The sequence below is a fragment of the Trachypithecus francoisi genome, unplaced genomic scaffold, assembly GCF_009764315.1.
Source record: "Trachypithecus francoisi isolate TF-2019V2 unplaced genomic scaffold, Tfra_2.0 Lachesis_group15, whole genome shotgun sequence".
Taxonomy (NCBI): domain Eukaryota; kingdom Metazoa; phylum Chordata; class Mammalia; order Primates; family Cercopithecidae; genus Trachypithecus; species Trachypithecus francoisi.
In genome coordinates, this window is record NW_022681460.1 from 5,050,954 (window position 1) to 5,071,551 (window position 20,598).

At 35.7% G+C, this 20,598-nt stretch overlaps 1 protein-coding gene across 2 annotated transcripts in view; it reads left to right on the plus strand.

Annotated features, from left to right (window-relative positions):
• PDE10A (phosphodiesterase 10A) overlaps positions 1 to 20,598 on the plus strand; it is a 347,007-nt gene that overhangs the window by 250,103 nt on the left and 76,306 nt on the right. For both annotated transcript variants that reach the window (XM_033234261.1, XM_033234262.1), the window contains exons 10-13: positions 6 to 57; positions 10,018 to 10,160; positions 12,500 to 12,592; positions 15,069 to 15,255. In XM_033234261.1, coding sequence (XP_033090152.1) covers positions 6 to 57; positions 10,018 to 10,160; positions 12,500 to 12,592; positions 15,069 to 15,255 — 475 coding nt within the window. The remainder of the gene's footprint in view (positions 1 to 5; positions 58 to 10,017; positions 10,161 to 12,499; positions 12,593 to 15,068; positions 15,256 to 20,598) is intronic.

The window sequence follows — 20,598 nt, forward strand, 5'->3', positions numbered from 1 at the left end:
TTCAGAACATATTTTGATAACATAGTTGCAATAGATTCTCTACTTGAACACATAATGGTAGGTTGTTTTTGTTCTGAGTATGATTTTATTTAACCCTTAGACCCATGGTGCTAATATATGGCATAACATTTACACTTTTTTATCCACAGGCACTTTTAATATTATGAAAATGTGGTGCTTAGGAATTCACCTTGATCTGTTTATCACTTCTTTTAGTTTTGGGGGAGTAAGTTTGAATAACGTTTTTCAAAAGCTCAGAGCTTTTCTTTATTAATGGAGAGCCATACTTAGAAAAGACATTTGGTTTCTTTTTATATTCTTCAAAACACCTCTTATATATGGGATATGTTAGGAATTCTCAATTGATTTTTTCCTGATCTTCAAGTTCATTCTGCTTAGTTCTAGTCTTAATTATTCCTCTCTCTTAGATGGCTATCAGGCACTTTTGAGCCGAAAGCTGTATGACGTAGAGTTATAGGCATATTTCCCTATGCTGCTGAGTACCTTTAGGTCTCTAGTGAGGCTTCTTTCAGAAGTGGCTTCTAGTTCTCAGAATGTGTGGGTGTATACCATGGATGCCCAGGCTTTCTTGGTACCATATGTGCCCTGTTACGTGCTTTAATAAATGCTCTTTCTCCTCCTCATTTTTCTGGTCCATCTCAAAATACAGTACCCTTCTGCAATAAAGAGTTTTCTCATCTAGAGATTTTATGTTGCATATTGATAAGATTTTTTTTTTTTTATTTGACAGTAAAAGACAAGTATGAAGTGTGCTTTGTGCAACGTCTTGTAGAGACAGGAAGTTTACTAAGGGTAATTAGAGAATAACACAGGTTATTAACTTCGGCACGTTCTTTCTGTGATAAGTTATTTCTATATATAGTTTTATCTAGACAAAAATAAAATAATTTTACATTAAAATAACTTCTCTTGTTATGAAACAAATGAAGGAATTTGTAAATCAGTGAATACCTTTAAGAAAAATATAAAGTTATAATGTAGACTGACATCGAGCTTATACTAGGGGTACAAGAAGCACTTATTGCTTGTTCTTTGTATTATTAATATTTTCTTTTAAAAACAGCTTTATTGAAGTGTAATTTACATACTATATAGCTCATCCATTTAAAGTGTTTGATTCAGTGGTTTTTAGTATAATCATGGATATGTGCAACTATCATCAATCAATTTTAGAACATTTTCGTTACCTCATAAAGCAACTTGGATACCCTTCTAGCTGTTATCTCCTTAGCTTATCACTTCCTTATACCCCTATTTCCCCTTGCCTCACCAGCCCTAAGCAACCATTGTCTACTCTCTTTCTCTGTGGGTTTACCAATTCTGGGCATTCTATCTGAAAAGAATCACATAATATGTAGCCTTTTGTGCCTGGCGTCTTTCACCTAGCATACTGTTTTCAAAATTACATACTGTGCATGTATCAGTCCCTCATTCATTTTTATGACCAAATAATATTCCATTTTAGTGATATACGTACCACATTTTAAAAATCCATTCATCAGTTGATAAAGACATTTGGGTTGTTTCCACATCTTAGCTCTTGTACATAGTGCTACTGTGAGCATTCTTCTACAGGTTTTGGTTTGAATGCCTGTTTTCCATGGTTTGGGGTATATATCTCGGAGTGGAATTGCTGGGTCATACAAGAGTTCTGTGTTTCACGTTTTGAAGAACTGTCAAACTTTCTATGGCAGTTGCACCACTTTTCATTCCCAACAGCTGTGCACAAGGGTTCTGATTTCTCCACATCCTCACCAACACTTGTTATGATCTGACGTCTTCATTATAATGGGTGTAAACTGCTATCTCAGTGTGGTTTTGATTAGTATTTCTCTAGTGACTAATGGTGTTGAATATCTTTTCTTGTGTTTATTGGCCGCATGTATGTTGTCCTAGGAGACAATGTCTATTCAGAGCCATTGACCACTTTTTATCATCGTCTGATTAGGAGTTCTTCGTATATTCCAGCTATAACTCCCTTGTCTCGTAATTGCTTTGCTAATGTTTTCTCCCATTTTGGTAGGTTGCCTTTTCACTTTCTTGATAGTGTCTTTTGAGGCACAAAGATTTTGATGAAATCCAGTTTAGCTATTTTTTTCTTTTGCTGTTTATGCTTTTAGTTTTATATCTAAGCCAATTCAGAGATCATGCAAATTTACTTAGATATTTTCTTCTAAGAGTTGTAGGGTTTTTAACTCTTGTATTTAGGTCTTTGATCTGTTTTGAGTTAGTTTTATATATGATGTTTGGTAAAGGTCCAGTTTCATTCACTTCTATGTAGCTATCAAGTTTTCCCCAGCACATCAGTTGAACATAAAATGTGGTTTTATTTCTGGACTCCTGATGCTATTCTGTTGCCCTATATTTCTGTGGTAATGCTAGTACACTTTCTTGATTACTGTGGTTTTGTAGTAACTTTTGAAATTAGGAAGTGTGAGTTCCCCAACTTTTCAAGATTCTTTTAGCTCTTCTGGGTACCTAAGAAATACATTTAAATTTTAAAAGTAGCAGGTCAGTTTCTACAAAGAGATCAGGTGGAATGCTAATAGGAATTATGTTGAATCTGTAGAACAATTTGAAGTATTGCCATCTTAACAACTGGAAGACAATTAAGTCTTCTAATACATGAACGTGAGGTATTTTTCCATTTATCTAGATCTTAATTTTTTTCAACAGTGTTTTGTGGTTTTGGAGAATAAGTATTGCTTTTATTTTGGCCAGTTTATTCCTAACTATTTTATTTTTAATGCTATTATACATGGAATTGTTTTCTTAATTTTATTTTTTGATTTTATACTGCAAATATATAGAAACAACATTGGTTTTTATATATTGATATGTATCCTGCAAGCTTGATGAACTCATATATTAGTTCCTATAGTTTCTTGGTGGATATATATATACAGTTGGGGACAGTTTTACTCCTTACTTTCTATTCCAGGTTGTTTTATTTCTTTTTCTGGCATGATTGCCCTGGCTAGAACCTATAGCACAATGCTGAAAAGAAGTGGCAAGTGTGGACCTTCTTATCTCATTCCTGATCTCAAGGGAGAAGCATTTAGTTTTTTGCCATCAAATATGATGTTATTTGTGGCTTTTTCATAGATGGCCTTTGTCGGGTTGATGAAATTCCCTTTTATTCCTAGTTTATTGAGTGTTTTTTCATGCAAGTATGTTACATTTTGTCAAATAATTTTTGTGCATCAGTGTAGATGATCATATGGTTTTTATTTTTAATTCTATTGATAGTGTATATTACATCAATTGATTGTTGTATGTTAAAGTAACCTTATACTCCTGTGATGAATCTCAGTTCATTATTTTGTGTAATTTATATAGGAATTGCCTTCAATTTATAGAAAACTTGATATCTTCAGCATGTGGAGTCTTCCTAGCCAAAGACATTTTCTTATTTTCAGTTTTTTAAAAAAAATACTTCTTGAGTGAATGTATTGATTATGGTCCCCCATAGTTAACTTATTTTTCCAATTACTAGTTTTTAGTTTTCAAGATAGACAGTGATTTATAATGCACAATGGTAGAGGTTCTAGTGGTTCTTCTTTTCCAGTTTGTACAGTACTTATTTCTTTGTGTCTGTTAATGTATTACCTGCAACCTAATGAACACTGTTGAATGGAAGCAATAGAAATCAACAAGGGGATATATTGATTTTTCTTGACATGTGTACCTCCCACATTTCATTGGAAGCAACAGAAATCAGCAAGGGGATATATTGATTTTTCTTGATGTGTGTACCTCTCACATTTCATTGCTATGTATATTTGCTGTGGGTCCACAGCAGATATAATTTATCAATTTTAAAACATTTTCTTCTATTCCTAATTTTCCGTGAGTTTGCATCTGATTTGGTGTTGGGTATTATCAAATTTTGATAAGCTATTTAAAAATGATTGGAGTAGACACCTGTATTACTACTCAAAGTTGAACCACTCTTACATTCCTGGCATAAAGGCTATTCAATTGTAAAGTTTTCTTTATTCCTGGATTGGGTGTTAATATTTATTTCCAAGTTTTGCATCTATATTCATTCATCAGATTGCTCAATGTTTCTTTTTTTCTATCCTTGGATTGTATCAATATTGGGTTATGCTACGCTTATAAAATGAGCTAAGAAATGTTCTGTTATTTTCTGTGCACTAAAGTGGTTTAAGTATACATATTATTTGTTCCCTTAATGTTTGATACCAATATTTGTTTCCTTATTGTTCCCTTAATGTTTGATACAAATCAGCCAATAAGACCCCAACAAGATAATAAATGAAGCACATTTATTTCCTTATTTTTTACTCTTCTTATCCACTACCCTTACATAGTTTTAGATATATAAATATTTTTATATACTTCATGTTTCTTAAATTAATTTTTCATGATGCGTATAATTTCTTGGACCCCCATTGGGGTCTTATTAGGGGTAGATCTCTGATTCTCTTTTCAGTTTCTTCTATGATATTGGATCCTTCAAGTTTTCATTCACCCTTTTCTGCTATAATGTTTCTTGGGAATCTGTTATATTCCTGTAATACATAGTAACTGGAGTTATCAAATGGTGAGCAAAACCCCTCACAGCCTCTGGCCTCATTGATCTTTTAGTCTGTGGGGACACAGACATGAGCCAAATATCAACATAACTGTGAAACTACAGTCAGAGTCAGGCCTATAAAGGAGCATAACAGTGCTCTGAAAGCTCATGATGGGATCTAGTGTAGCTGGGGAGGCTGTGGCAAGCTTTCCTGATACTGTGACTTTGGTCTGGTGGTTGTGTGGAAGTTACACAGGCAAAGAGGAAAGAGGATTCTACTTTAGGGGATGGGGGAACAGTGTGCTCCTGTGTAGAAAGGCCCTGGAAGGGCCAAGTCACTCAGGCCTGGGAGGGAGTTTTGAATTAAGGCTTGTAAGCTAGAAGTGTAAAGCAGATTTGTGTTTTGAAAAGATAACCCTGGAATAGAGGAAACAAGTGGTGAATGAGGTTAGACTTTTTTGAGGAACTTTTTGATAATATAAAAGATTTATCATTTTCAGAAAAGCAAATCTGGGTAATTTTTTTTTTTTTTTTCCTGAGACATACTCTTGCTCTGTCACTAGGGTGGAATGCAGTGGCACGATCTCAGCTCACTGCTACCTCTGTCTCCCAGGTTAAAGCAATTCTCCTGCCTCAGTCTCCCGAGTAGCTGGTACTACAGGCGTGCGCCACCACGCCTGCCTACTTTTTGTATTTTCAGTAGAGATGGGGTTTCACCATGTTGACCAGGATGGTCCTAATCTCTTGACCTCGTGATCCACCCACCTTGGCCTCCCAAAGTGCTGGGATTACAGGTGTGAGCCACCGCGCCTGACCAAATCTGGGTAATTCTTAAATTCCTAGGTGATCAGTTCATCTAGGTCAGTGCTTCTCAATGGGGCAATGCTGATTTGGGCAGAGCAGTTCCCTCTGGCACAGTGTCATCCTGGGCACTGCAGACCTGCAGCATCTTTAGCTTGTGAGAATTCGTAACCAACAAACGTACCTGCACTTATTTCCAGATGCCCCGCAGCCAGGCAGCTCAGCTGCTAGTTGGGAATCAATGAATTAGATCTTCAAATCAATTTTTATAAATTTGTAGGTACTTTATATTTCCTTTTTTATCTGAAAACGTCAACTACTTAAATTAGTGTAGGTAATAAAAGAGAGGGTTTACTGGCTCAGACTGCTGAAAAGCCATTGAACATTCAGGCTTACATAATTAGTGGACATGGGGGCTCAAATCATCTTTTCAGGAATATGTCTTTCTCTGTTTCTCAGTTCAACTTACTTCTGTGTAGTTCTTATTCTCAGGCAGTTTCTCTTTGCATGATGGCAGCAGTAGCCCTGACAGCTGTCATCTTACATTTAAAATGAAGTTTTATATCAAAATCAATAAATAATCAGTGTTTATGTCGTACCACTCACTTCACCAACAAGATAATAAATGAAGCACATTTGTTTCCTTATTTTTTACTCTTCTTATCCACTACCCTTACATAGTTTTAGATGTATAAATATTTTTATGTATTTCATGTTTCTTAAATTAATTTTTCATGATGCCTATAATTTCTTAGGTATCATTTACTAACAAGTGTTACAGTTTCAGTATAGTTTTAATGATTTCTTTGCTCCTCGCTTTTTCTTGGACCCCGAGGCTTCCCATGTGTCCTTGAATTTATTTTTCTATTTCTTCATTTTCGCTTGAGCCCATCTCCTTTTCTAAAATAGTTCAAAGATAGTACATTTCTGAGTACTGTACCCTTCTTAAATATCTTCATATTGCCTTTATGCTAGTTTGACTTGGTAAAGAGGTTTAGACTTAAAGTAAGTTTTCCTTAGAAATTTGAAGACTAAGTTAATTTAAAATCTGAATTTAAAATCTACTGTTGCCCTAAAGAGACTTGTTCCACTTACAGGTAAACGTGTGCGTATGTGTGTATGCGTGTGCAGATGTGTGTGTGCGTGTGCGGATGTGTGTATGCGTGTGTGTAGCGGGGCAGCAGAGGTGGCTTTTAGATTGACCTTCTGATGCTTGCAGTTTATAAATATTGCCAAAACATGTCTAGATATTTTTAACTCCTTTTCAGCATCTGAGGGTCATTTCAATGTTAAACCTTAATACTTGGGGAGAGTGAAAAGGTAAACATATGTTTAGAAATGCTCATCTTAAAACAGAAGCTTCTTTTTCTTTTTTTAGACAGGGTCTGTCTCTGTCACCCTGGCTGGAGTGCAGTGGCACGGTCTCTGCTCTCTGCAACCTCCGCCTCCCCGGCTCAAGCCATCCTCCTACCTCAGCCTTCCAAAAGTAGCTGGGACAACAGACGCATGCCACCAAGCGCAGCTAATTTTTTATATTTTTAGTAGAGACAGGGTTTTGCCATGTTGCCCAGGCTGGTCTCAAACTCCTGAGCTCAAGCAGCCCAAGGGCCTTGGCCTCCCGAAGTGCTGGGATTACAGCGTGAGCCTCTGCGCCCGGCCACAGAAGCCTTCTTAATGCCTATAATTGTTTGTCTGTTGATTTTTTTGACATATGAAATAACATTATCCTTAAACAATAAAAACTTTTATCTCTTCAAATATGTATACCTCACATCTTTTTCTTGCCTACTAGCATGCTAATGATTGTGATAACATACCTTTGTCTTATTCTTAACTTTCGTATCTTAAGGCAGCGATTCTGTTATTTTACCATTTGGTATAATAAGGACTGTTGTTTTGAGGAAAGCATTATTACATTTTCTATATATTCTTTTATTGCATTTTACTAAAGTTTTTATCATTAATGATTTTGCTGAATGACCTCACATGCTTTCGTTTTCGCGATGGGGTCTTGCTCTGTCACTCAGGCTGGAGTACAGTGGCACAGTCACAGCTCACTGCAGCCTCTGCCTCCTGGGCTTGTGAAATCCTCCTACCTCAGCCTCCTGAGTAGCTAGGACTTACAGATGCATGCTGCCATGCCTGATTAATTTTTATATTTTTTGTAAAGACGAGGTCTCGCCATGTTGCCCAGGCTGGTCTCAAACTCCTGGGCTCAACAGATCTGCCCACCTCAGTCTCCCAAAGTACTGGGATTACAAGCATGAGCCACCGCATGAAGGCTCATCACACGCTTTTTGACTACCAGGAAGATAATCTTGCAGATTTTGCTCCTTGGTCTTACTGCTATTATGAATTATAATAGACTTTATGCTACTGGAGAGTTCAGAATAAACTATGTTTTCAATATTGTCATATTTGTTTAATTATTGCTAGATTTGATTTGGTTGCATTTTTATTTATAACTTTTCTTCTGTTTCAAAAGTAAATCTGTCCATGATTTTCTTTTTTATAGTTTCTTTGTCAGTTTTCAGTATCAGTGACACAGCGTACATTGTAAAAACAACTGGAAAAAATTGTTCTTTTCTGAATGTAGATCAGTATAAATTGTATGGGAATTTGTTGACGATTTTTAAAGAACTCGTATTTGAAGCCATTTGAGGCTGGTGTCTTTTTTGGTAATATTTTTTGATAGTTTTTGAATTATCTTTATGATTCTGGTTTGATTTATATTTTTCAACACCTTCTAAGCTTATTTTATTTTCTGAAACATTGTCCATTTGATCCAGATTTTCAACAAATATTAACATATTTATGCCAAAATATTTATTAAGCAACTGACATTACCCCAGACACTACAGATACAAATTTCACTGAGCATAATTTAATCTTTAATAATGCAGGGTCATTCTTGTTACTTAATAATTTAAAATCGCAAGGATGTGTGAATTAGATGAGTGATTCTTCTGTATTTGCCAACGACTCAGCTCCATCACTCTTGTCCTGCCTTTGTGTGATTAATTTTTCCTGAAATGTGTATTGAGAGTTTTGGGTTATAGAGATCTTATATGTTCTAAGCCAGGGGTTGGTTGGCAAACTTTTTTTGTAAAGGGCCAGATAGTAAGTTGTTATGCTTTGTGGGCCATACTGTCTTGCGGTCACTCAGCTCTGCTGTTGTAGCAGCCATAAAAAGTACAGAAATTAATGAATGGGGCTATGTCCCCATAAAAATGTTATTTACATTAACAGGCAGGGGGCTGGTTTGGACCACAAAATTTAGTTGGCCCTAACTCAGCCTTCTTCTGGGCATTTGGAATACTGTGGGAAAAGAGAAGTGGTTTCTGCTGTTTATATAGTTCACAGGCTAAGGGAGGTGAGAAGTAACCTGGAGGTCCTGATACTGGGCAGTATACTCAGTCCCTGCAGAGTGGGCACAGCCAGTATTTGCTGGCTGTATAAATACAGTTCTATAGTAGCAGTGAACACAAAGATGTAATAGTGTAATTGTAGGATGAAGACAGGTTCCTAACTTAGACTTATTTTTATTAAATTGATACTTTTTATATGAGATGCTGTATTTTCCCCTGACTGCAAGGTTCCTCTTGCAAAGACTTTGTGGTGGCTGTTTTATGCTAAGGATGAATTCTTTTTCTCCGAGGAATAATTTCATGGCTATGATCTGGACAGTTGAAGTGATCAGAATTCTTAGTATAGGTAAATACTGTATTAATGACACAGCTGTAGCCCCAACCCACTCAGGACAGTAGGATATGTTAGGCATTGAAGAAATATTTGTTGAAGGAAATGGAAGCACAAATGAGTGATGAAATGAATACATGGTTTCCATTTAGAAATGGAAAAGCATATTTGTTATAAAAGCATGGGCCATGGGAACAGCTAGTATCAGTTCAAATACTACTACCATTTACTATTCATGTAATAATGGGGCAAGTTACTTCTTAGTGCCTCAATTTTCCTAATATGTAAAATGGGGGAAAAAATTTTCCTGAGTTAATATTGTTATTGTGAGGAGCAGGCAAATCAATTTATATAAATTATATAAATGTGGCTGGCACATAGTAAACACTTAATACTCTCTACAAATTTTCATTAGACAGTACATCAAATAAAAGTCAGCTAATGCAAATATGAAAGCTATGTATCTCCTTAGAGGTTTTATTTCATAGTTTTTACAACTGCTGCATCACAGGCACCAACTAATCAGAATGAATGCTGGTTGTAGTGCTGACAGAGGCTCAGATCCAGGCACCAGGGAAGGCCTGAGAGATTCTGGAAGAGGGCCTGGGATGGCAGAAGGGCACTTGGGAAGTTAGGCCAGCAGCTGCTTACCAACTGAAAGAGAAGTGTCAGTTGGTATCCGAATACATGACTGATATGCTTCCCTCCAGCACAGCAGTATGGATGCGTATCAGCTGTGTATTCTGTTGGGCTCTGTTAGTATTAGCATGGAACAATGACTTTTAGATCATATATATGTAATATTTATATACTTGTATATTGATTTACCTATAATGCTAATACCAACCAATTAGAGTGTAGAACAGCTGAAATTAATACCTACTTTATGATAAAGTTTACCTGCAAGTTCTTTGAATTTCTCATTGCCTTACTCTTATTTTGTCATTTGTCTTTAGATATATGCAAAAAACCTGGTGAATGCCGACCGTTGTGCACTTTTCCAGGTAGACCATAAGAACAAGGAGTTATATTCAGACCTTTTTGATATTGGAGAGGAAAAGGAAGGAAAACCTGTCTTCAAGAAGACCAAAGAGATAAGGTACAGCTAGAAGTAGAATGTCCTATCCTCTTATGATAGATGTGCAGGTGTTCTGTTACCCATTTTTCTATGCCTATTCACAGGTATGCTGACAATACTTGTCATACTGTGATATCATTCCCACCAGGACCCGCCTCCTGAAGGTAGTACTTCTGGGAATGACATTGCAGTCAGTGCCAGAGAAACCGCGCCTAGGAAGCTTTAGCGTCACTCCTGGAAATGCCGTCTTCCGGAGGCGGTCCTTTTGGAAATCATGTTGGAAAAACTTTCTAGTGCTCCCAGGTAGGTAAAGGTACACTCCATGTGGAATCTGCAGGTTTTCCCATGTCCAAGAGGAAAGGTGTGCTTATCCAATTCGGCCTCTACCTCTTCCCAACCTATGGCCTGTCTCAAAGTCCAGACAGTAGTAGAAATTGATCTGGTATATTTGATGACTTAACTACGCTCTGTGACTGATCAGTTGTTTTAATCAATCCTATAGCACACTTGTGTTGCATCTTGAAACTAAAGTCTTTGTTTTTTTAAGTGGCAACCATTGTCGCTTAAATGAACAGAATGGAGTTTGTTTTGTTGATGGAGGCATGGGGGCTTGCCCATATCGCACCTGGAAACCTACAGAAGGAGCACTCTGACAAAATGTTTAAGAATCAAGCTGAACATTCAGAAGCTGAGAAAATAATTTTAGACATTTGCATTTCTTTTGCTTTATGTGTCTTATGTAACTCATTTTCTGTATAACGCCATGAAGTTCTCTGGTAATAACAACATTCTAGTAAAGCACTGTGTCTTCTTAATTAAGGACTGCTGTTTATTTGGGCAGTCTATCCTAAAAGGAAACTAGTATCAAGGAAACTCAAAGTGTGCCCCAGCATGGGGCCCCACCACCGTCTGCCTCTCAGCACTTCCTGTATATTCCATATTCCTGTAACTCTCATTTATAGGCACTATATTAGTACTTGGGTTTTGCAATTGTCTGTTTGTTGTTGGTTTTTTTTATTGTTGCTAGATCTCAATATAGCAATCTGGATATAGTCATTTAGATAAGTCATTTCTCTTGCTGGAGATTTGAGTGTTTCTTAACACTACTGGTATTGATTTAATTTTGAAAATAATGACTTTAAAGCCTGTGTTTATAAGCATAAGAAAAACAGAGTATGATTTACTGTAACTCTCAGATGACTGGTTAATGGCAGCCATTTATGTAAGGGCTGCTTCTTAATTGTGGCTTCCACTGACCATAGATAGCAAACCACAGGGAGCAGGAACAAAAGTTCAGACTGCTCTCAGACCAACGCAAACAAGCATAAATCATCAAATGGATTCTGATACCCTTTGCTCATGGCAATCTAATTCATTATGTTTATGTTATTCAAAGCACAAGAAAACCAGGAAAAAGACAACCCTGAGTTGTGTGCAGTGTTTGGTTCACTCCTAGGGGTTTTAAGTAGATTCTCTTTTGTGTGAACTGTCTTTCGAGTTTTTCTGATAGTGCTCTAGCTTTATTTCAACAATGGTGATTTCCTATAATGTTGACAATGTAATAATACGGAAATTATTTTTGAACTCTGTAAAAAGTAGATATTGTGACTTGTAGACATCTTTCTTAAGGAAATTTTGAAATGAGTGCATATGTGATGATAGTCTAGTAATAAGAAACATATAAGTATGAAAATATTTTTACAAAGGAAAAATACTGATATTAGATGTAAAAAATAGACAATCCTTGTATTTTGATTATTTTGAAATTTAACAAATTAGGTAAAAATACTAGAAGTTGTACATTGTGTTATTTCTGTATAGTACTTGCATTGCAAACACCGTAAAATTCAGTTCTGTATAATATCTCAAGCTCACGCATAACTTGTGAGTTTGGTTATATGTGTGGTAGAAAGCACAATGGTAGAAACCAGCATTCTAGTTTTCCTTGTGCCACTGATATTTTATGAATGTTGGCAAATTGCTGAACCTATATAGGCCTTCGTTCACACCTCATTGAGAATCCACTAAAAAAATGTATGTTGAAGCGTCTTGTGAATTATAAAGTACTTTGCAAATAGAAGAGATTATTATTGTTCAGAGCAGGAGGATGCTAGTTGATTGTTTGATCTCAATTTGTGAATTAATATTTTAAGGTTCTCAGGCGGTTACTGTGTAATGTTTTTCTGCTTTATTTTTACATATTTTATAAGGTGATTTTCAGAATATGTAAATATAAAATTAATACATGCATTTAAGTAAAATCGTGCTTTTAATTCAATATTGTTAACAATGGAATATTTTTGAATTATTCTACAGCATCCGTATTTTAATTAGCGTGTCCTTCTCTTTTACATATGCAGATTTTCAATTGAGAAAGGAATTGCTGGCCAGGTAGCAAGAACAGGAGAAGTCCTGAACATTCCGGATGCCTATGCAGACCCGCGCTTTAACAGGTAAGAAATAGCTGATCTTGACACTCCATTGATTTCTTCTGTGATGGCCCACTCAGCGGAAACCTATTCCGTGGAGCCTGAGTTCTCCGTGTCCCAATTTAGTTCTTTCTTCCTTAGTTTTCTTCTTTGAACCAACTCTGCTATCAATAGTCGGTATATTCAGATATTTATAAAATGATGGATTCTAATCCACTAATGTATAATGATATCTAGATAGAGGAGTTTAGAATGTTATACAAATAACTGATAGGCGGAAGTTCTAATTTATAGAGCTACTGTGGGACTCTTTTTTCATTATAGTGTCATGATTTTGTAACGAACGTATTCTCCATCAAATCATATGCGCAAAGGCTGCAACACATAGTAAGAAATTTGCATACTTTTGAGATGAGTAGGTCTAGCTTTGAAGCACTGTTCTGTCATTTATTAGCTCTCAGTTGACCTAGCATAAGTTACTTAATCTCTCTGAGCCTCAGTTTCCTCATCTTTAAGATGAGTATGATAATGCCAATTTTGTTGCTGTTGTTTTAAGATCACAGATAATATTCATAAAAGATCTGGAAAATTTACCCGACCCAAAGTAACTAAGTTGCGTCTTTTATTGGATATTATTGAAGATGGATATTAGGATGGCTTATAAAGATTTTTTGTTTTGTTTTGACTTTCTTTGGAGAGTTACAAACCCAGTTATGTAACTTGATTTTAATAAACCTCTAGAAATGGAAAGTCTCAGGATTGATGCTATGACTGTTAGAGAGTAATATTTACGTAGTTTGACAGCAGTGTTTAGTTAATCCCAACACGTGGTTTACTTTAAGAGACAAGTAACATAAGCAATAGGAAGTTTATGCAGGTATTTGATCAATTGATGTCAAATATACACAACTCATATAAAAACACAGCAATATTCTAGTAATATATACTGTCAGTAAATTAAAGGTACACTGAAAGTTTAATTTTTTCCAAAAGTCCAAGCTCATCATTTAGTACTTAAAAATTAAATATATTTGCATATCCTTATGTCAAATCTTTATGTAAAAATGTATGAGTCAGACTGTTAAGAAAATGAAAATGCAAGCACCAGATTAGGAGAAAATGTTTGTAAAACATATCTGACAAAATCCTTATATATAAAAACTCTTCCAACATAACAATGAGAAGATAACCCAATTTAATACAAAGGGCAGATGATTGTAACAGACAATCCACAAAAGGAGATATACAACTGATCACTAAATACATGAAAAATGCTTGAAGTGAGGGCAATATAAATATAATTGACATGAGACCTCGCTGTACACCAGCTCGAATGGCTGTGACTTTAAAACATTGGCGTTAGCAAAGATTGGCCAGGATGTGGAGAAACGAGTACCCTCGTACATTGTTGGTGGGAATATATGATGGTACATCCACTTGGAAAAACAGGTTTGCACTTTCTTGGAAAGTTAAATATACACTTACTGTACAGTCCACTAATCACCTCCACTTCTGTTTACTACAAGAAAAATGAAAATATGGTGCTACAGGGAGTTGTATGCAAATCTTCAAAGCAGCATTATTTATATTTGCCAAAACTGGCTATTAAAAGAATATTGTCCAATAATTGGTGAATGAATGAACAAAATACGATATGTCCGTTCAATAGAGATATAACTCAGCAATGTAAAGGAATTAACCACTAAGACATGCAACAACATGGATGAATCTCAAAAACCATTATGCTAAATGAGAGAAGCCAGGCACTGAAGACTCCCATGTAACTACCAACAGTTAGCTATATCACTGTTTCTATGCAACTTAGTCCCGTGTTCTGAAAACATTTCCTCACAATAGGAGTCAGCAGACCTTCTCTGTTAAGGATCAGATGGTGAGTATGTTTGCGTTTATAGGCACTGATGTCCTTGTCACAAATCAACAACTCAGCCTTGTGGGGTGATGGCAGAATCAGACAATCTATGAATGAATGGTGTGACTGTGTTCCAATACAACTTTACTTATAAAGGGGAGAGGGCAGATTTGGCCCCTGGGTGCAGTTTGCTGACCACTGCTCTAGTTTTTAAAGTGGAAACTCTGTAAGTTGGTTTAGCAAGTTACCTTTCTCATAAACATGATCAACTTCAAAGGATCATGTTATTTTATCAACTTTAATTGAATTTCTCCTCTGAATCCACATTTTTTTCCTGTTTACTTAGTAACGCTGGATACTTCAAATGATAGGCTGAAATTCTCTTAGAGACTATCCTAGAAAACTCGCTTGGAGACAAAAGAACCAATGGTTAGAATATTGTGGGGCAGGTTTTAATAAAACTCTGTGGAATGTTACCATCCCTGAATGCAGAAGCTAAAAGTGCCATTACCATCATATGGAATGGAAGCATATGTAAATTGCAAAGACTGAGTGGAGAGTTATGATTGACTGTGTCCTTTATTTCTTCTGCCTTTTTTTGTTGTTATTTTCGGTTGTGTCACCCCACAGAGAAGTAGACTTGTACACAGGCTACACCACGCGGAACATCCTGTGCATGCCCATCGTCAGCCGAGGCAGCGTGATAGGTGTGGTGCAGATGGTCAACAAAATCAGTGGCAGTGCCTTCTCTAAAACCGATGAAAATAACTTCAAAATGTTTGCCGTCTTTTGTGCTTTAGCCTTACACTGTGCTAATGTAAGTACTATTTATTAAATACCATTTTTTACTACTCCATATTAATTTGAAAACTTTTTCATGAAGCAGCTTAAGGGGCTTTTTGTTTTTTCATTTATATTTCCTTTACAAACCAGGAAAAGTGAGTGATTCCTGATTGTGCATGTTTTAGAAAATGTCATAAAATTCCTTGCAAGGAAAAGAACAGTCCCCTAACAGTTTGCATTGATTTCAAGGTGGGAATTTGTTAAGAAGAAAAGCGAAGTGACTGTCAAGGTAAAATGTCTAAGCATCAGGCTTATATTTAATGGTATCTACATAAATGAAGAAAGAAAATGCTACCTAAATCTTGATTGTTTGTCAAATGCATTCATTTGAGAGCCTTACACGAAAGTATAGTCATAGCTCATGTTTTGACACCCACCAGGAAAGTTCTGTTTGTGACAACACCAGGTCGCCCATGTCAGAAGCATTCTAGGTGTTAACTCATGAGTCCTCCTGAAAGTTATACCGTGTTCACTGAAGGGTAACGTGAAGCTCGATGTGGATTCTCAAGTCTCACTTTAAAAATAGTAGAATTTATTGTCTTTCTTTACATTGTTATATTTTAAATGAATTGAACATTTAGTATTCTGTAAATTGTAGTAATCCTTTAATGATACTACTAGAATTCTGAGGTTAGGGAAAATTTTAGTATGATGACCTTTTCATAGAGCTAAATCAACATAAATTGGAGTTGTCCCCTTAATCAATTAGTAACTGCTTTTTTGGGAGTAGGACTGTATTCCGTAGGAGTAACCATGTAACTCATAGGAACAGCGGAGACATACCTAGGGACAAAGATTGGTGAAACTTACCTTCTGGTGACTGAGGGTAAATGTTTTTAATTCAGTTTGTTCTGTTTAGTAAGAGAATACCCGTCCTCTCTCCTTATGCATTCCTGGTGCCCTTTTGGGGGACAGTTACTCTTACATAGCTCCTCAGAAATAAACTAGGAATGCTGTCAAACTCTTTTGCTTCAAATTTATTTTTAGTATCTATGTGTCTCTCATAAATAATGTTGACAGCTTATGCTTGTCTTACTTAGTTTAAAAGTCACAAAGATCGTAATTTCTAGTTTATTCTGAATATTTACTGTTACCATTTTTAAATGTAGTCAATGGAATTTAAGTACTATATAGAAGCTTGATACATATTATATTAAAAAACACAATAGCAAGATCTTAGGATGGGAAAATTTAGTGTTATGTTTACTCTCTGAATATGTATTGGTTATCCAACAAAAGTTGAATATATTTTATGTTTTATTTTATTAATTACCCTAAGATAATTTCTGTTTATAAGATAATACATGGGTATGTCTAAACCATGTATAATAAGTGTTAAAATTCATTTTGGATTGTGGTGGTATTATGTATTATTAGTATATATGTGATCAAAACAACTATTATAACATTTTGATAAACATCAAAAAATAAAAAACAAAAATATTGAAAACTTTTTTCTTAGATACTTATGGCTTAAAACAATAATAGTTAATATACCTGTTCATGAATTTTTCTTGTTGTTAAATGAAACTAGATTTAGCATAATTTTTTATACTTTTTATTTTGAAATAATTTCAGACAAAAGCAAAAGTTGCAAAAGTAATACAAAGAGATCCCTTATACTTTTATCCATATTTCCCAAGTGTTAATATATATGCCATTTTTGCTTCGATATACTTTCTTTGTCTCTCTCTTTCTCTCTTACATAGATACTGTCTTTCTCTGATGTCTATGAGAGTACGTTTCAGATACAGTGTCTCATAACTCCTGAATGGTTCAGTTTGTATTTTCTAAACACAAGGACATTATCTTATTTTTCCACTGCCTAATTTAAAAATCAAGAAATTAACATTGGTACTGTATTAGCTTGCTAGGGCTACGGTAATAAATGTCACAGACCAGGTGGCTTAAACAACAGGAAATTATTTTCTCACAGTTTTGGAGGCTGGAAGTCTAAGATCAAGGTGTGTTTCTCCTGAAGCCTCTTTCCTTGGTTTGCAGATGGCTGCCTTCTCACTGTGCCTTCACGTGGTTGCCGCTGTCTCCGTGTACATGCCTCTGTCCTAGACTCTTCTTATGAAGAGACTAGTATTAGATTAGGACCCACACTTTAAATCTCCTCTTGTCTTAGTTACCTCTTTAAAGGCCCCATTTCTAAATACAGCTCCATGCTAAGGTACCAGGGGTTAGGCTTTAATACATGAATTTTAGGGGGGCCACGATCTAACCCATCGCAAGTACTGTACTGTTATCTCATCTGCAGAGCTCTTTAGTCTCCTTTCATCTGGAACGATTCCTTAGTGTTGTCTCTCATGACCTAGGTATTTTTAAAGCGTATACACCTATTGTTTTTTAGGATATTCTTTACTTTGGATTTGTCTGGTGTTTCCTCATGATTATATAAGGTCATATTTGTGAGACTGAGTTCACGTACGGATGTCAGTGCATCCGTTAGCAGGCGTGTGCTTCATCACTCAGCCTGTTGACCTTCTGCTCTTTGAAGGTCATGTCTGCAGGTTTCTGCAGGGGACTCTCCCGCCACTTTCTCACTGACTTCTTTAGAAACAAGTTTATACATAAATCTCTATGTCCATTCATTCTCTCTGTCTCTTTCTCTCTCTATGATACCTACTGATACCCCCAGTCTAATACCACAGAATGCCCTCTAGCCATTTTATTTTAATCTTAGGAACTTTGTGACAGTGAGAAATTTGGCTCTCAGATTCAGCATCAATCTTATTCCAACTTGTCCCTCTTATTTTTTAAGGAAGCTGTAAGAATTGCTTCCATTAATAAAGTTTTATTATCACAATTTCTCTTAATTCTACCTGAGCTAATATACCAAAAACTACTGATGATTCTGACACCAAAAATTATTTTAATGAGCTATCAGTTGAGAATTTACTGAAATTCACCTTTAATGTTTTAGGAAAGTTTCAGAAAACTTTATTAGCCCTCATTAATACCAATATTTTATATTTTCCCCTTTGTATTATAGCAATTTGATAACAGGTCAGTTTCAAAATGGGATGTGGGAAAAAGTCATTTTTAGTAAGAATATGTGTGAAAGTTAAGAATATGGAAATTGATCATCTTAAAATTTGTTCATTTGTCCATGTATCTCTTGAAATATTGTTGTGTACTTTCAAGAATACATAAATTAAGAACTAGACTAGCAGATTCAAATGCTTTTCTAAGTCACTAATTGTGGTATCATAATACCTGGATTTAATTCATGATTAAACCGCACAGAAAAAAACAAAAACTTCTGAAAAGTTGTGAGTAAGTTAATAGTCATTCCGTTTTTACACTGATTATTTAAATTATGTAGGGTAAAATTTTGATAAAATGACTGGTATGAGTTGATATTGGAAATGATTATAATTTTTCTAAACACTTTGAACCGCATCACAGCAATGCTTTTCTCCGACAGTGACAAGTAACATATGCAGCAGCAGTTCCGCCAAGTAGTCACCCTCACTGGACCAAAGCTGGTTACCTTTTCTTTATGAGACGGAGTTTCACTTTTGGTCACCCAGGCTAGAGTGCAGTTGCGTGATCTTAGCTCACTGTAACCCCCACCTCCCGGGCTTAAGCAATTCTCCTGCCTCAGGCTCCTGAGTAGCTGGGATTACAGGCACGCGTTACCATGCCCAGCTAATTTTTGTATTGTTAGTAGAGACGGGGTTTCACCACATTGGCCAGGCTCTTCTCAAACTCCTGACCTCAGGTGATCCACCTGCCTCTGTCTCCCAAAGTGCTGGGATGACAGGCGTGAGCCACCTCGCCCAGCCAAAGCTGGTTACCTTTAAGGTATACATTGAAAATATATGCAGTGTAGCTGCAAGCTCTCTGTGGAATTTATTACCATGTTTTAACTGCAGTATATTTTTCTCCTTACTAAAGCTTATAAAAATTATGTTATTTTTGAAGTTTTTCCAACTTAGAAAGAGTAAGAGATTTGAGTCCACAGCTTCATGATGATTCCTTCTTCCTTCTTCTCCCTGGCCTTCCAGTCTGATGAAGACTGGTGGCTGGGTTTATTTCAAAACTTTGTTCCAGTTCGGAAAGACCAGTTCACATGTCTTCTTTAAATTGATATTTTTTGCCTGTTGAAGAAAGCATCCATCTAAATAAAAAAATAAAAGAAAATAGCTCCCAATTTATGCTAGTTTCAATAAGATAGCATCTGTTTGCTTTATAGTGGGATCCCTAGAACCTTACCCACTTGAAAAGGTTTATGCCACGAACTACTACTAACGACCAAGACCCAAATTCTGGTCATCACTCTGGCACTGAGATGCCTGTGGTTGTTCTTTAGCAATTTTGCTTGGCTGTTTTGAGCTTTTTTTTTTCCCCAAGCATCATATGAAAATTAAGAAAAGCATCTTGTTTTATGTGTTGTCCCAAACACTCAATCACAGCTGCAGGTTCCCCACCTTTTCCTGAATGTTCTACTTTCTAGAGAACATACATTAGTAATTATCAAGATCATAAATATGGAGAATCTTTGTGCAGCATGAAGTTCTTTTTAATCGTTGACCATTATTGTCATTTTAATTGTGTTGATCTTGGGGAATTCAAAGTATTTCTGCTCTTGAACAGATTATTATGTCCCTAACAGAAGCATGTTTTGTACATGAAAATTCTTGTTTCTAATACTGAACATGATAATGTAATGGCATATTTTATTGTGGTCTTGTTTGATTAAGAGCGTATCTAAGAAGCAGGACACGTAGGCCATATTAACGCTTATTATGTCTTTATTTTTCTTTATTTCATCTTTAGAAATATTTGAATTCATTCCTTTTATTGAATAAAGGGGAATGTCTCTAATTGGCAACATCTCTTTTTCATTTATTGAGCTAACATGTACTTGGAAGTACTATCAACAGAAAACATCTTTTAAATCCGAGTCAATTAGTTTACTCATTTATACTATGATTTTAAAGAAACCGTTTAATATGCCTCATAAAAGCTAACAGAACAGTAATATCAGTTACATCTTTTGCCTAGAAAAATAAATATTTTAAAACAGATTAGCTCTGCGCATTTTGGATAGAAAGACATTTGAACATGAAAGGGGCATGAATTTTGCTATTAAATTTGCTATTAAAATGAAATTAGTTGGTTAGGGTCAAATTTAATAAGTGGGTGAACCTTTATTCATTCCAGAATTCGACTACCAAGTTTGCATATCTTTCTTATACCAGATGGTGGATATAAAGATGACTATGATAAGAACAACTCTTATTTGATATAAGGCTTTATTGTGTGACAGGCATTGTTCTAGACACTTTACATACGAAATCTCTTG